Source organism: Tachypleus tridentatus, chromosome 3 (assembly GCF_004210375.1).
Source record: "Tachypleus tridentatus isolate NWPU-2018 chromosome 3, ASM421037v1, whole genome shotgun sequence".
Taxonomy (NCBI): domain Eukaryota; kingdom Metazoa; phylum Arthropoda; class Merostomata; order Xiphosura; family Limulidae; genus Tachypleus; species Tachypleus tridentatus.
In genome coordinates, this window is record NC_134827.1 from 70,791,821 (window position 1) to 70,807,169 (window position 15,349).

Here is a 15,349-nt window from a genome sequence, read left to right on the forward strand (position 1 = left end):
TGGTTAGTTCTTTGAAACTGATATCTTGTTCTTTCTTTTTCTTTTATGTCTTTTATCAAATTTGTGGCTTCGTCCCATAGCTTCAAAAATTTCGTTTCTCTTTAGTGATTTAAGGTTGCTGACTGTCGCATCAGCAGATTATTTTTCACTGAAAAGACATCCAATTTTTTTGATTGAAGGCAAGTTGACAAAGATGAAGTTTCACTTAAAGTTTTTCAAGACTAAGGTGAATGCTAAGTCACAGATTGCAACTAAAAGTCTTTTACCTGTGGCCGAAGTGGTGGTATCGTTTGAAACAATTTTAAGAAGGGCGAGAATTGTAGCTTCAATGCGTTTCTTAAAGGCCGCCGCTGCTACATGTCTTAAGGCCCAGCGGCTCTCACTCTGAGATTAAAGCACAATGACTTTCTCTCCGCGACTTTTTTGAATTTCCTGAAACATTTCTGGTGCTTGTAACTTTTCTCGACAAAAGAATAAATTGATTGTATTGTTCCTAGAGTCTTTCTCAGTCGTTGAGTTTTCTTTAAGGATTTTTGAAGGCAACATTAAGCAATTAACCAAAACAATGGACAGAAATTGATTTTGAAGCCCAGCATGTTCATCTTTCATGTTACTGGCAACGTTGTATCCTTAGCCAACTATCAAAGATCGAGACCCTGTTGCACTAAAGTTTCTGTAGTCAATTCAATGACGGATTGGGCTTTTGTTAATTTCACCAAGAGGAAGCGTAAAAACTTTTGTTTAATGACACCTGAAATGTAGCGAAGGTAGAGAAAAAGTTGCTCGTCGCGACTGACATCTATGGTTTCATCTGCGATGAAGGAATAAAAACGATTGGATTTCACTTCATCAGCTATTAATTTTCTCACGTTCATTACAACCAGATTAAAAATTTCATTTTCAATATTCCAACTCAACCACTGTTTATGTCGGCCAACACGGTCTGTGAACTTTTCCTTAAACCATGGAAGATCCTTACTCCACAAGTGCAAAATTTAAAACAAATCCCCTCGATTCACATAAGAAGAATCATATACATTAAGACGACCTTCATGGCCAAGTAATTGCAATGTTTTGCTTAGCAAGAAAAACGAGTGCTTCTATCACTTTTGAAAGATAAAATCTGTTCAGTTGTATTTTATCTCTCCTTTGTTTTTTTTGGCTTGAACTAGTCCAGAGCTGTGACGAACTTCTGTTGCTTTTGAATAGATACATGCTATAATTGAATTTTGATGTCATATTTTTAGCGTGTTTTTGCAATCTTTCTGGTTTTGACCATTTAACAAATGTGAATGTCTTACAAGATTCTGGAGCAAATCTTTCACAAGGGTAACAAGTTGCAGAATCAGAATCTTGCATGGTAAGACACCCAAGGAAATTCTTTATCCCACTTAGCATAAAATGATCGGCGAATCCCGAAGATAATCCGAGATGGGAATTCGGAAAATTATGGTTGTTGTGGATAAGCAAATTCAAAACCACTAACTTCTTCCGTAGACTGCTCTTTCTGAATAGTTCTATTTTGATCATCTTCTGAATCTTCACTGGATAACTTAGAATTTGCTATGAGATATTTCAATTCTTCTAAGAGTTTCGTCCTGAAAATCGTGAGCTTCTTTTGAACCAGTACTTTCGACTTTTGTCAAAACTGGGTCAGTTAGACTGATTTCTTGAGAGTTTGAATCGGTCTCTACCTCTACTGACTGTTCATTAGTTTTAATTTCCATCACTAAGATCTTTTTCTTCCGTAACAATGTTACAATTTTTCTCATTCAGATTATACTTACTTGTATTTATTGTGATTAAAACCCATTTTCCATTTGTTTGCCCTACTCACTGAATGATCTAATTCCTTATACAAAGTAGCAACATCCTCATCACAACTAGCAACATCCAAGACCTTAATTTCATTAGCAAATTTAAATAATTTAGTGTTTGTGTGTTTTTCTTACAGCAAAGCCACATTGGGCTATCTGCTCAGTCCACCAAGAGGAATAGAACCCCTGATTTTAGCATTGTAAATCCGTAGACTTACCGCTGTATGAGCAGGGGAATTAAATAGTTTATTGACCATCTTTCATTTGTGTTATTGGAAACTTAAGCAATTTTTTTTTATAAATGAAACGTATAAAAAGTTATTAGAATTATTTCTGATGCTAATTTTAGGTTTGATATACAGTGATTTTTATAGTACATCCTTGTAAAAAAAAAAGAAATCAATACGAGGCTTTAGTTTGTCATACACTAAAATTAAATTCAATGTAAAGACTAACTTGAAACAAACTTTATAATCTTTATGGCTAAAATGAGTTTTGTAATTTCATTACTAATTGGTAATCAAACACTCTCAGTGTTAGGATTAATGCAAATATGAATGTAACTGCTGCAATAGGTTTAATTTTGAACATTGTATTATTTATGTATTGTTATTATTGACAAGATATCCACAAATTGCACTGAATTTCTTTATTAGTAACAACAAACCTTTCAAACTTAATTTAACTATAGACAAATGAAGTGAACACAACTACTAGAGTTGTTTATTTTGACAATAAAATTATGTAACATTTTAATGTACAAATTACTCCAATAATTTCTACTTTTACATCATTGCTACTCCCATGGAAGCAGATTCAGTTGTTTCAACTTTCTTAGTTCATCTTCAGGTTAACTTGAAACTTGTTAACCTGAAAATGATCTAAGAAGGTCGAAATATTGTTATCTGCTTTATTATTATAAATGTTAACACCCATACCAGCAGTTATACTTGCTTTGGAGGGTGGGTATTTCAGCTAGTATGCTTAATTTCACTTACATGCACCTTTATTGTTTTATTTTTTAGATTTTAGAGTAAATTAGAGTGAATGTTCTGTGGTGTCAAAGTCACACTGATTTGTATTGGCTCCTGCATCTAGCATAATATCCTATTTCTGTATATTTTAGTTCTCTGTACAAATCATATTAGTAATATCAACATCAGTGGTACATTAGAGTAACAATTTGAACATGAAACTATCCATTGGTCTTATGAAATGTATGTATTTCAAAACTCAAGTTCTTTAATTCTTGTTCTAAATGTATGACACAAAATCTTATACTATTGATAACTTACTTGCACAATAATATATTAATTATGGATGAGATATATTAATCGATAACCTTTTGAAATGTAAAATAATTGTAGAAGAGCTAATATTTCAATATAGCAAAAAATGGTAAAATAACTATTTTATGTATAAGTGTGAAATAAATGTTAAAGTATTATATAATATGCACATAATATGTTAATACAGTAACATGCTATTTGTCCATCTAGGCTGTCCCATTCACTGAAGTGAAATTATTAAAAACAAACAAACACCAAGCCAGTTCTTATCATTCATATAGTTATGAATCCTCCTTTTAAACTCACTTAAATTCAGTGTCTCTGCCACAACCAAAGGCAACTTATTCCAAAGGTCAACCATGCTATTAGAAAAATAAATCTGCCCTCAAGTTTTACCATTCTAACTAATAAATGGGCACAAAAATGGTGCATCAATGATATCAATTCCATTGATACTCTTAAAAACCTTAATTAGCTCCCATTTAAATCTTATTTCTTCATTCCAGGTATCAGCCTAGTAGATCTCCTCTCAAATCTTTCCAAAAATTAAATGTCTTTTCCAAGGTAAGGAGCCCAAGATTAAACACTGTACTACAGATGTGGATATTATAAATATTAAAACTTCCACATTTTTCTTAAGATACTCATAATTAATCACTTTGTTTCTGTCCAACAACTGTTCTTGGTGAAGAGTATTACTTAAATATTTAGTAGTAGAAACTAAAGAAGAGCAGAATATCATAACCCAGCCACTCCAAAATCATCAGATCTTTATATTGTTAACCAAACTTTCTTGATATATTTTTGATTTCCTAATGTTCCATGGATCAACTCTCTTGAACGTCTATAATCCTTCTAATCTGTTATCAGTGACGTTAATTTAAGCATTTCTGTTTTTTTTATAAAGTTTCTTTAATTTTGTCTTTTATACCAGTTGTGAGCCAATCTTATTTTTTCACTTGCAACCCTCTTTTTTTTTTTACTATAAGGAACATGCAAATCTTCAATATTTACAAATTTATTTTCAGAATATTTCCTCCCTTTAATTCAGTTGCTGAAGTCACAAGAGACAATTCCCATTTTATCTCTTCAATTTTTTTTAAAGTTTGGAACCAAAATTTTATCTTTCCTTACCTCTATATTCAGGAAAACATTAAGCCTGACTGTGTAATAATAACTTGCATCCAGATGTTCACCAGTCTCTATCCTATCAATTCTTTCTATATTAGAAGTTAACAATGAATTGAAACTATCATTGTACATAGTAGCTTCCTTAACCAATTACTGAAGAAAACCATCCTAAATAGTTTCTAAAACCCATATCCCTCATGATTTGATCCTAACATTTCCCAATCTATATGGCTAAAACTCCCTTGTTATAACCTCAATAACAGTTGAATTATTTATTTCAGTAGTTTCCCATGAATTTTATCAAGTTAGTGGTCTGTAACAAATTACAACTAAACAAATTCATCCCTTATAACCAAAATACAATAGATATTAGATTGAGTGGCTTAAATTTAATTAGTCAACTTAGTGTCAGTCATAAAGCTGCATGGAATTAAAAATGAAAGGTAATGAATATGTTTATCAAAATTCAAGATAGTGAATTAGTAAGTATTTGTTGCTGGTTAATTAATGAGAACATTTTGCACCTAAACCATGTGTACATAATATTTAGAATTTTTTGTCGAAACTTAGTTTGTAAAGTTAGGCCAACCACTGAAGGTAGCCTGTAGCCTATAAATGAATCAATTTATTATGAACATGTGAATTGGATTTTGCATTATATTTACCAAATAATCCACAATAAGTTCAATAACAGAATATGCTACAACAATATATTTGTACATTATATTTTTAAAGTTTGGATTTCGATCTAAAAATTTTGACTAAAATCTAGATGGGCACATTAGTTATAAGCACAAAGAATGCCATCCTGTCAAGGATGGATAAAGGTTCATATGGTTATGATCACAGCTGAAGACTAAGGTGAAAAAAGAAACCTTAAGATATGTTTTACTTTTGAAGATAAGGATAAAATAACACCCACGGGTTTGTAGAACTCATCTATAAATTAATGAAGAATGTTAGATGTTTCTTGAATAGGAAAAATGATGTTTTAACACAGACAAATTTTGCATTTGGGAATCAAAGCCTAGAGACACAAAGAAACCAAATACACATAAACTTAACGAATAACATACCACACACACAAATGCTTAGATCGCATGAGTTCTCACATATTATGCTTAGCATCATGTCATCTGTTAATACTTATATCTGTTGTCTTTCTGGCTCTGTTTATATCAAAGGCATTTATGATTTCCTAATTTGCTGTCAAGCAATTCTATCAAGTCATTTTCTATGCATAAAAGTGTCAGTGCATTTAACCTGATTTTCTTTAACCTTGACATGAAGCACAGGCACATCCTTAAGATTATCAGGATGCTTAGGAAATTTGATTTTAGAAACTGGTCACATATTATTATTAGCATACTTTATTCTTTGGATTCTAACGGATTTTCAATAATCCCCATCTTGTATAGGATAACAAAATCAACAGCTCTTCCGTGCAATTCTCCAAGTCAATAGGGTATGTACTAATCAACTTTTGGTTGTATTATGAATGTCCTCTTTAGACATGGACTCTAAGTTTTGTAGAAACCCAGATTTGCAAACTGATGTTTTCATATGCCACTTTCTGTTGTCTAGTACAGGTAAAAATTTCCCAGTTATTGTTAAGGAAGCCTGAACTTTATACTGAGTAATGAGGGCAAAAAATTGCTGTTCTCAGCATTTCCTTTGTACCATTGCATATTTATCTTCATTTTCTTTGATCTGTCATTATACGTCTGACATTTAGACAGCTGTTTACCCTTTTCCTCATATTCAGGAAATGAATCTTGTAATTCCTGCATGAATTACTTTAGAAATATTTGCAGATGAGAAGTTGCACTTACATCTATTTGGAAGTTATGTAATGGAAATGACACATGAAGTCTTACCAGGAGAATGTTCCATAATTCTGTTATTATACCTGTTTCGAGTTGTTACAGTTGTAGTATACAGCATGTTGACTCTTAAGTGCATTTGTAGCTTTTCAAGGTTATTATCTATAATGGAAGCAAGGACTCTTGACTCTTAAGTGCATTTGTAGCTTTTCAAGGTTATCATCTATAATGGAAGCAGGGACTCTTGACTCTTAAGTGCATTTGTAGCTTTTCAAGGTTATCATCTATAATGGAAGCAAGGATTTGCACTTTGGCTTTATACACTATTTAAATATTTTGTATTGCATCTGAATGCACACTCCATCTTGTGTCTGATAACTTCTTATCATTGGTAATCCTAGCTTTTCAAGCACATTGTGTAGGCTCTTCCATAAATGGGTTAAACCTGAGAAAAACGCATAAAATTTCTGCACAAAGGCAATGAATAAAAATTAGCTTCAGTACAGTAGTCCACAACACATTGTCCAACCAAACTGAGTGAATGAGCATAGCAAGGAAGACAGTCTGCTAGGGGTTCTTCTCTTTGATCAAGGCTCACATTCCAACATATTTGTCATCCATATCGTTGTATGGCTGAAAATGATAATTGAATTATTATTCTTTTCAATGAAATTAATGAGAACTCTTAAAAAGTTCTGCTCATGTGTTACTGCTTATTGGTAAGCATGTAACAAATCTCTGTACATAGTCATCATCAAGAACGTATCTAAAGATTATTGTCAGTTGATCCATAAGTAATATGTTTGGTATACAATTAACAGACACTGAGTAACACTTACATGATTCAGTTTCAAGGATAATTATTGTGAGAACTTCTTTGTGTAGGATTTCTATGAATTTATCACATACAGTTGAAGATAAATATGAAACATGATCTTTTTCCTTATTTGTGCATTTTTGAAACTGTTTAGTACGAAACATATTAATTAATTATACTCAGTCAGTAGCCACAGTTTGCCATGTAATTACTATTATACACTGAACTAATTATTTCATTGATTCCTCTGAATGCTAATCCCCTGGGTCATGGAAATCTTATAATTGAGGGAATATTCTCTAGAACTTGATGCTAGTATTTTTTCTCGGACTTCATCTGCTCTGGTAAAATCTTCTTGATTCACTTGGCTCTGGTTTTATACATAAGAAAGTTGGTGATGCAGTTTGATGCAGCGAGCTTATTTTCATGTCGACTAAAGTCCCTTATAGCGTGTTTCCATCGAAAGTGACCAAATGTGATAACAAAAAAGTTTCCGTTGTTGTTGAAAACAATTTGCATGTGACACAGATGTTCACTTCAAAGGTGAAAAGTGAAACAGTTTAACCTTTTCTGCAAATCGATTGCTAGCATAAAAAATATTGTAGCATTGGCGTTCTACTTATCACCTGAAATCAATTTTGGATCACTCTGCATCCATATACTGATAATAGGTAATTTATAATTTCATCAGAAACTTGTGTTCATGTTCCAACATCAAATACTTGCACAATAATATCTTCATCAATAATTAGTTTCTTCATGTTGGTCATGCCTTAATTTAATTTGATGAGGTTAATGGTCATCGTTATTGAGAGTTGTAATCTATACATGATTGTTTTCACTATTTTGGCGGTTACACTTTTGGCGCTTTCTTATAGAGGGCAAAAGCTTGATTTAACGTGATGAGGTTGATGGTTATCAGCATTCAGAGATTCAGTGCTAATATTGTTTCCATTGTCTTGGTTGTAAAATGTTTCAGCATAAGTGGACAAATCCCATAAATCTTTTAGCTTCCTGGTTTTAGCTAATATTATCTCAATTTTCTGATCTTAGCTTTTCCCAACTGCTCTTATGTTTGTACATCTGTAAATTAGGTGAGATGAATACTGAACGAATAATAGTGTTTAACGTAGAAGCATATTTGCACATTTGCGGGAAAGAGATATTTTAGAACAAGCTACCTAATAGTTCATAACAATTGTTACATATTTTGTGTACTTAACTAAAAAAAATAATCAAATTTTGTACTTGGATGACTTGTATTTATATACTTTCCAGTTAATGATGTTTGCCAAGTTGCCAACAATATTTTTATAGCTGCTACGTCAGCTAATATAGGTCAAGAAATAATGATAGTTTTTTATTATATTTTTCACGGGATAACAATTTCCTAATTCTGTTCAAGAAACATAAAAAAATGATAAGCTGTATCCTGAAAGCTTAAAATGCTGGTAAATATCTTTTAGTGATGCATTAAATCTATTTTTGAAGAAAATCCAAAGCCTTTGAAAAAGAAAATTCAAAAGATGGATATCTTCAATCTAGCCTGGCAATTTCAGTTTTTTACACCTTAGGCCTACTCTAAGAAATGATTTGTTCAGCTTAAATCGCGAGGAGCTTAGCTGACAGCATCATGAAAATATGGAGTAAAGATATTTTAATCGACCAAAACCTATTATACGATTAGCGTGGCTAGATAGTCTCACTCTCGTGTACAAATGTTCTAGGTCAGAATGAAATTATACAGAGTCACACTATTAATCAAATTGTTCACTTCATATCACATATATAGTTTTCTCTTTCTCTTTTCCAAAATAAGTAGACTCAGTGGAATACTATTAGCTGTCCCTAATTTAGTAGTGTAAGACTAGAGGGAAGGCAGCTATTCATCACTACCCACCGCCAACTCTTGGGCTACTTTTTTACCAATGAATTGTGGGATTGACGTTCCATTATAACGCCCCCACGGCTGAAAGGATGGACATGTTTGGTGTGACAGAGATTTGAATCCGCGACCCTCGGATTACGATTCGAGTACCTTAATCACCTGGCCCTGCCGCACACGTTGTTCATTTGAGGCATTTAACATTTCTATCAGAGATTGCATACCCTCGCCTCTCTACTCCTTTTCGAGATAGCATGCGTTTATATTGCGTAACGTAAAATTTCACCTTTGAAAACCCAGAAAATCATTCTCATATCCAGAATTATCAACGATCCAGATCTTTTATTGTAGTATGATGAAGAGTCCCAACCTCAATATGCCCATAAATTATAATATAAATCCTATCACATTTTACAGTTATTAACAGGAAACCACGAAGATGTTCATTATAAAAGCAAATTAAAGTAATCAAGAATCCGGATACGAACCAAATGTTGAGAGGTCTATCCCATATTGACTTCCCATTGGGCCTGGCATGGCCTAGCGCGTTAAGGCGTGCGCTTCGTAATCTGAGGGTCGCGGGTTCGCGCCTGAGTCGTGCCAAACATGCTCGCCCTCCCAGCCGTGGGGGGCGTTATAATGTTACGGTCAATCCCACTATTCGTTGGTAAAAGAGTAGCCCAAGAGTTGGCGGTGGGTGGTGATGACTAGCTGCCTTCCCTCTAGTCTTACACTGCTAAATTAGGGACGGCTAGCACAGATAGCCCTCGAGTAGCTTTGTGCGAAATTCCAAAAACAACAACAACGACTTCCCATCCTGTGTAACATTTTCGTGTATATCTGTCTGCGAGTATCTGAGATATACGCCCTGAAACACGGACATACACGAATCAAATGGTATTACCCTCCCAGCGTGAAAATAAAAACGAAGACAAATATTTCTTTTTCATAACGAGCCTTGTTTTAAGCCCGATCTTCAGCCCTAGTAATTCCTTCCTTAATCCACCCATACATCCAAGGGTGTCGAAAGTCAGCTCATAATCCAGGGTCAGTAATATCATTCTATTTATTAACCTTTGCTGATTTTTCGTAAAATAAAATTTGGAGATAAATTTCTTCATGAGTCCATGAAAAAACAGTAGCCATTCTAACTTCTCAATGTCCTCATTCTACTGAGCGACAAAATTATTGGAGGTGTTAATATCATTCAGTGGATCAACACGTTTGGCATAACTTACAATGAGAGGTGAATGGCGTGACAAATGCCCAACAAAACTAACAAAATTCAAACTGGGCTTGGACATCAGTCTGTGTGTGTGTGTATGTGGGAGGACAGTGGCTGGTTTACAATAAGGAGTGTAGAGGTTAATCTAGGTCTGTCAGAGTAGGGTGGGGTATTAAATAGATTTGTAACTGTGCAAGGAGGGGAAGTTGAGTTTCTGGTAGATTTCAGAGTAGCAAGAATTTTAGTGGACCTTGAAATCTTCTAAGCCCTTTAAGTGGAGTTATTACTATACCCAGTGAACAAGAATTTTATTTTAGCAAATGAAAGTAAGCTGTGCGTCAAAGGAGATTTAGATTTCTTCCTTAGTCTGGGAGATGTTGCTCATAGAATGAAAATCATTGTTCTGATTTTAGGTCTGGAATAGGCACCCTCGGGAAGGATATATTGTAGAGTTTGTCAGCATGCAGTTTCCCTTTCGATAGATGAGCTATCTTTCCAAGACATAGGCAGCAGACTACACAAGTGTATGCGGCGACTAAAGCGATAGTTCCTCTATGTGCATGGTACCTTTCTGCATACTAAACACGACAAGGTCCTATATTGTTCAAAGATCATGCAGCACTAGCTCGGGCACTAATCCACCTGAGAAAGGATGATATTTTGATAATGTTCTTTTTTTTTTAAGGTAAGGAACCCAAACTAAATATAATATTCCAAAAGTGGTTTAATTAATGACTTGCAATGACATTATAACTTTTTCGCAACATAGGGAAGGCTATAACATATAGGAACTAACTAAACAATCCCTGAAAAACAGTGCTGTCGACGACCTTGCACAACTTGTAGTGGTCCGGCGTGGCCAGGTGGTTAGGGCGATCTACTCGTAATCTGAAGGTAACGTGTTCGAATCTCCCTCACACCAAAAATGCTCGCCTCTTCAGCCTTGGGAGCATTATAATGTGATAGTCAATCTCACTATGCGTTAACAAAAGAGTAGCCCAAGAGTTGGCGGTGATTGATGATGACCATTTGTCTTCCTTCTAGCCTTACAATGCTAAATTAGGGACGGATAGCGCAGATAACTCTCGTGTAGTTTTGGGCGAAATTAAAAAATAAACAAACAAACAATCTGCAGTATCCATTCTGTCTATAAATTAAAAACTTTATCGTATCATTCTATATTTCTGTTGTCTATTTTATACTAAAATTTAATAACATGCTTGAATTTTTAAAATCCTGTTGTAAAGTTTATAGGATTGAAAAGCCCTGCATGTACTACATTTGTTTTGTTATTATTATTATTGCTACTTGTAGGCAGACGTGTGTATTTTTATATAAAATAAAATAGTTCTCTGACTCAACGGTAAATAAACGTATTATCAACATTACAATTCGGAGTTCGATTCTCCATGGTGCATATATTGCAGATTGTCTTTTGTGTAGTTTTACACTAAGAAAACAACAATAGCATAAATATTTTCAGCTTATATACTTTAATATCGGTGTGTAGATGTAATAATATTAATTAATTAAGTGCTTATATAAACTATAAAGCTTTACACCTATCGGCCCATTGCAGTTGCAATGAAAAAGTAATAGTTGTTCTGGTGGTAGACAAAAGTAGTGTTTTTAATAGCCGAGTAAGAAGTGTAAAGAAGTGATATTAATAATTTTTAAATAAAGGGAAGCTGACGTAGTGAACCTGTGTATCATTAATTGAATACGCTTTCACTAAAGTAAGTTTAATAAATTGAGGAATCAACTTTAAATTGTGATGGCAAATGTATAGTAGTCTAGTGAGTAATGTGTGTTAATAAATTAATTTTGATGTGTTAACTTCAATTTTCAACTTGTTTTCGACTTATAGTTATGTTAGACTTTTGCTGGGTCATGTTGAATTTTATTTTTAAGTTTAACATTAACAGTTATATGTACGTATATGTAGTTATAACAATGATGGAGAAACTGATTCAGTGCAAAGTAAATAATTATTGACCAGGCTATTGCTACTAGTAGTAGCATTACTACTACTTTTAGTTTTACGTTGTAACATGTAAACTGCAACTTTAGTATAACTTGTTAGATAATCTCATTCATTATGTAATGAAGTAAATCATTAGTATGTCAAATTCTATCTGATTATATTCATCCAATTCAACCACTTTATTCTTTTATTTCTACTTTTTATGCATTTGAATTTATGTGTATATATATCATTATATGCTTAGTTTCATTTACAAATACTATTACTATACTTTTACATCTTAGCTTAAAAAACAATGAATATTGTGTGGTAAAGTTGCATTGATGTCTATTAGCTTCTTAATATAGCAGGTGTGCTGTTTGTATATATTTTATTTGTTTATACAAATCATATTGACAGTTGCAACATCATGAATTTGCCTCTTATGAAATGTATGATTTCACAACTCAGATTCATTAATTATTGTTGTAAATGTATTGGTCAACATCTAATACTATTGAAAAAAGTTGTACAATAATATATTAATTATGGTAGAGATATTTTAATCAACAACCTTGTGAAACTTAAAGTAACTGTAGTAGAGTTAATACTTCAGTACAGTGAGGAAAGGTAAAATAAACATTTCCTATTTTAAGTGTAAAATAAAATATTGAACGGTCCATATGTAGTCTGCTAATACAATAACGTAATATCTAGGGAAAACAAGGGATTTGTTGGTCCATCCAGACTGACTCATCCACAAAACTAAACTAAAACTGGAAAAAAAAACCCTTCAAAGCCAGCTTTTATCATTCCTATATTTATTAGTCCTTCACTTAAAAATTCAGTTAAATTTATTGTCTTTACCACATCCAAAGGTGAACCATCCAGTTAGAAACAAAAACTGAGCTGAAGATGACTATGCTGCCAAAACTGTATTTTCCTACTAGTCCTGTCATTCTCATCAAGTATGAAAAAAGATGATGCATCAACACTATTATTTTTCTTAATAATCTTAAACACTTTAATCTCATTTCCTGTAATTCTTTTTTTTTTCAAAAGAATACAGTTTCAACAACTTGTAATCTATTCTTGTATAGCAAGTTTTTCATCTTGGATATCATTTTAGTAGCCCTTTTTTGAAGCTTTTCCAACAATTCCTAAGGTAAGAAGCATTAGACTGAGCATATTATTTGAAATGTGGCCTATCCAGTGATCTATACAATGAAATTATAACCTCTATAGATTTGTATTCAATATTTTTATAGATACTACCCAAAATCCTATTTGTTATGCCACTACTTGTATAGTTTAAGAGACTGATCAAACATTACACCAAGATAATGCTGTTAAATGTGTTCCTACTCAATTTATACTTATAATTCAAATTACTGTAACCTGTATACATTACCTTGCATTTGTTATAATTAAAATCCATCAGCCATTTATTTGCCTAACTCACTAAATGGTCTAAATCATTTTGTAAAGCAGCATTATTCGCTTTGAAGCTAGCAACATCCAATACCTTAATATCATCTGCAAATTCAAGTAAGTTATTGACCTTTCCTTCATATATGTCATTGATGTAAATAAAAAAAAAAAAGCAAAGGTGATAATACTAACCCCTGAGGTACTCCCCCTTGTGACATTAATCCAGTTTGACTGAAATCCATTTATAACATTCTTCTATGGCACAAAATAGTTTTGTGGATTTGTAAATAAAAAAAGAAAGAAAAAAAAAAGCAAAGGTCATAATAATGACCCCTGAGGTACTCTCCTTGTGACATTAATCCAGTTTGACTGAAATCCATTTATAACATTCTTCCATGGCACAAAATAGTTTTGTGGATTTGATTAGCACTTAGCAAATATTGCTTAGCAAGTTTTAACACATTATGACAATTAAACCCAGCACTATAGGTCCTAACTCTTTGTAAAGACATCCATGAATGGAAAAAAAAAAAGATGGAAATGATTTGTTTTTATTCTAACAATACTTGTATTCAGCTTCAAACCCTAATATGTAATTGTACCATACATGAAATTTCATGAACAAAACAGTACCTGGTATATAAAGTAAAACTTAAACTTTGAGAAATATTAAATGATTCATTTGTTACAAAATATTACAACAATCAATTAATCAGAGAAGGAAGTTACTTGAAGATATTTCAACTGAAAAAGAATGCCACAAATCATTTTTCCAGTTAATCTAGTTTATTTCTAATTTTTGGTAAGACCTCATTCTTTTCACAATGTGGTCTTGGCTTTTCAAGAAGAAAATGTCTAGGGACTTTTCAGCAGCAATTTATCCCTTGTGTCATTACTCTGCATTTCAGAAGGTTTTTAGTGATTAGCATTTAGAATTTAATTATACTTTTTTTGTTTGTTCATGTTAAACCGATTAGTATGGTAAAGTCATAGCTAGTAATCAATATTTTAATATTATATGAATGTTAAGTTCTTAATTTTATAATGCAACATCAGAAAAACATTTTGAATTTCTCCTAGTGTAAGAAATGTCCTTTTTCTCTATACATCCTATTCTCTAACTTGTTTACCATTCCTTCAAGAAGTACAGATTTTATGATAAATTACTTATTAAAATATTGTCATTGTTCAGATAAAGCATAATATTTATAGCCTTTAAAATTGTTTGGTTACAAAGCCTTCAAATAGAAAATCAGACTATGGACCTTGCCACACACCTTTTATGTCCTCAGTTTCATGAGTTACAAATACCTCTGTCTATTATTTTTGATTCTATGTTATTTTTAACCAATAGAAAGCCAAGATTTTCATATGTAAAGTATATTATATTGCATTGTTTTGTGTACAGAAAACCATTACATTACAAGCTTCATTCGAGAGGGTAGTGCATCGACTAGTCAGGATGAATATTTAGTAGCTCTTGTCACATTTTGATAGTTATAGGACATTGTATACTTTTTACATGCTATTTTATATTCTTTGGTTCATTATTTAATTAAATAAAATGATTTGGTATAAAAGAAAAAAGAGTTAAGTGTCATTCAGTTACTGCAGAAAACAAAACAAAAACAAATGTAAGTACTTTGTTTCTTGGTTTTCATGTGTATTTCTTTATTTAGTAAAGTAATTAAAATAATTAAATTACATGAAAATACTCCTCACCAGACATGCATGCATGTGAGTAACTCTTGGGTTATATAATTCAGTAGTATAACAAGAGCTTCACATTCTCCAAAGATTTACAGTTTATAATGGTGTGAATTGTACTAGCAGTTAGAAATGGTTCAAAGGACAATAAAGCAATAAAATTTAAGTATTAACAAATATTGTATACTGTAATGATTTTGAAGTTAGAATAAACAAATGTACTTTCATGTTGTAGTTAAAAAAAGAAAGATAATTTAGAAT

At 32.5% G+C, this 15,349-nt stretch overlaps 1 protein-coding gene across 8 annotated transcripts in view; it reads left to right on the forward strand.

The window, feature by feature from the left end:
• LOC143247123 (solute carrier family 12 member 9) overlaps positions 1-15,349 on the forward strand; it is a 120,249-nt gene that overhangs the window by 15,363 nt on the left and 89,537 nt on the right. The window contains exon 1 of one of the 8 annotated variants that reach the window (XM_076494651.1): positions 11,394-11,723. The exons of 5 other annotated variants lie outside the window; for them this stretch is intronic. Coding sequence is in view for 1 of the 3 variants with exons in the window: in XM_076494650.1 (XP_076350765.1) it covers positions 11,769-11,783 (15 nt within the window). In the remaining 2 variants the exon portion in view is untranslated. Of the gene's footprint in view, positions 1-11,393; positions 11,724-11,753; positions 11,784-15,349 lie in introns of those variants that run through there. 2 more of the 8 variants (XM_076494656.1, XM_076494650.1) reach the window with 2 other exon arrangements.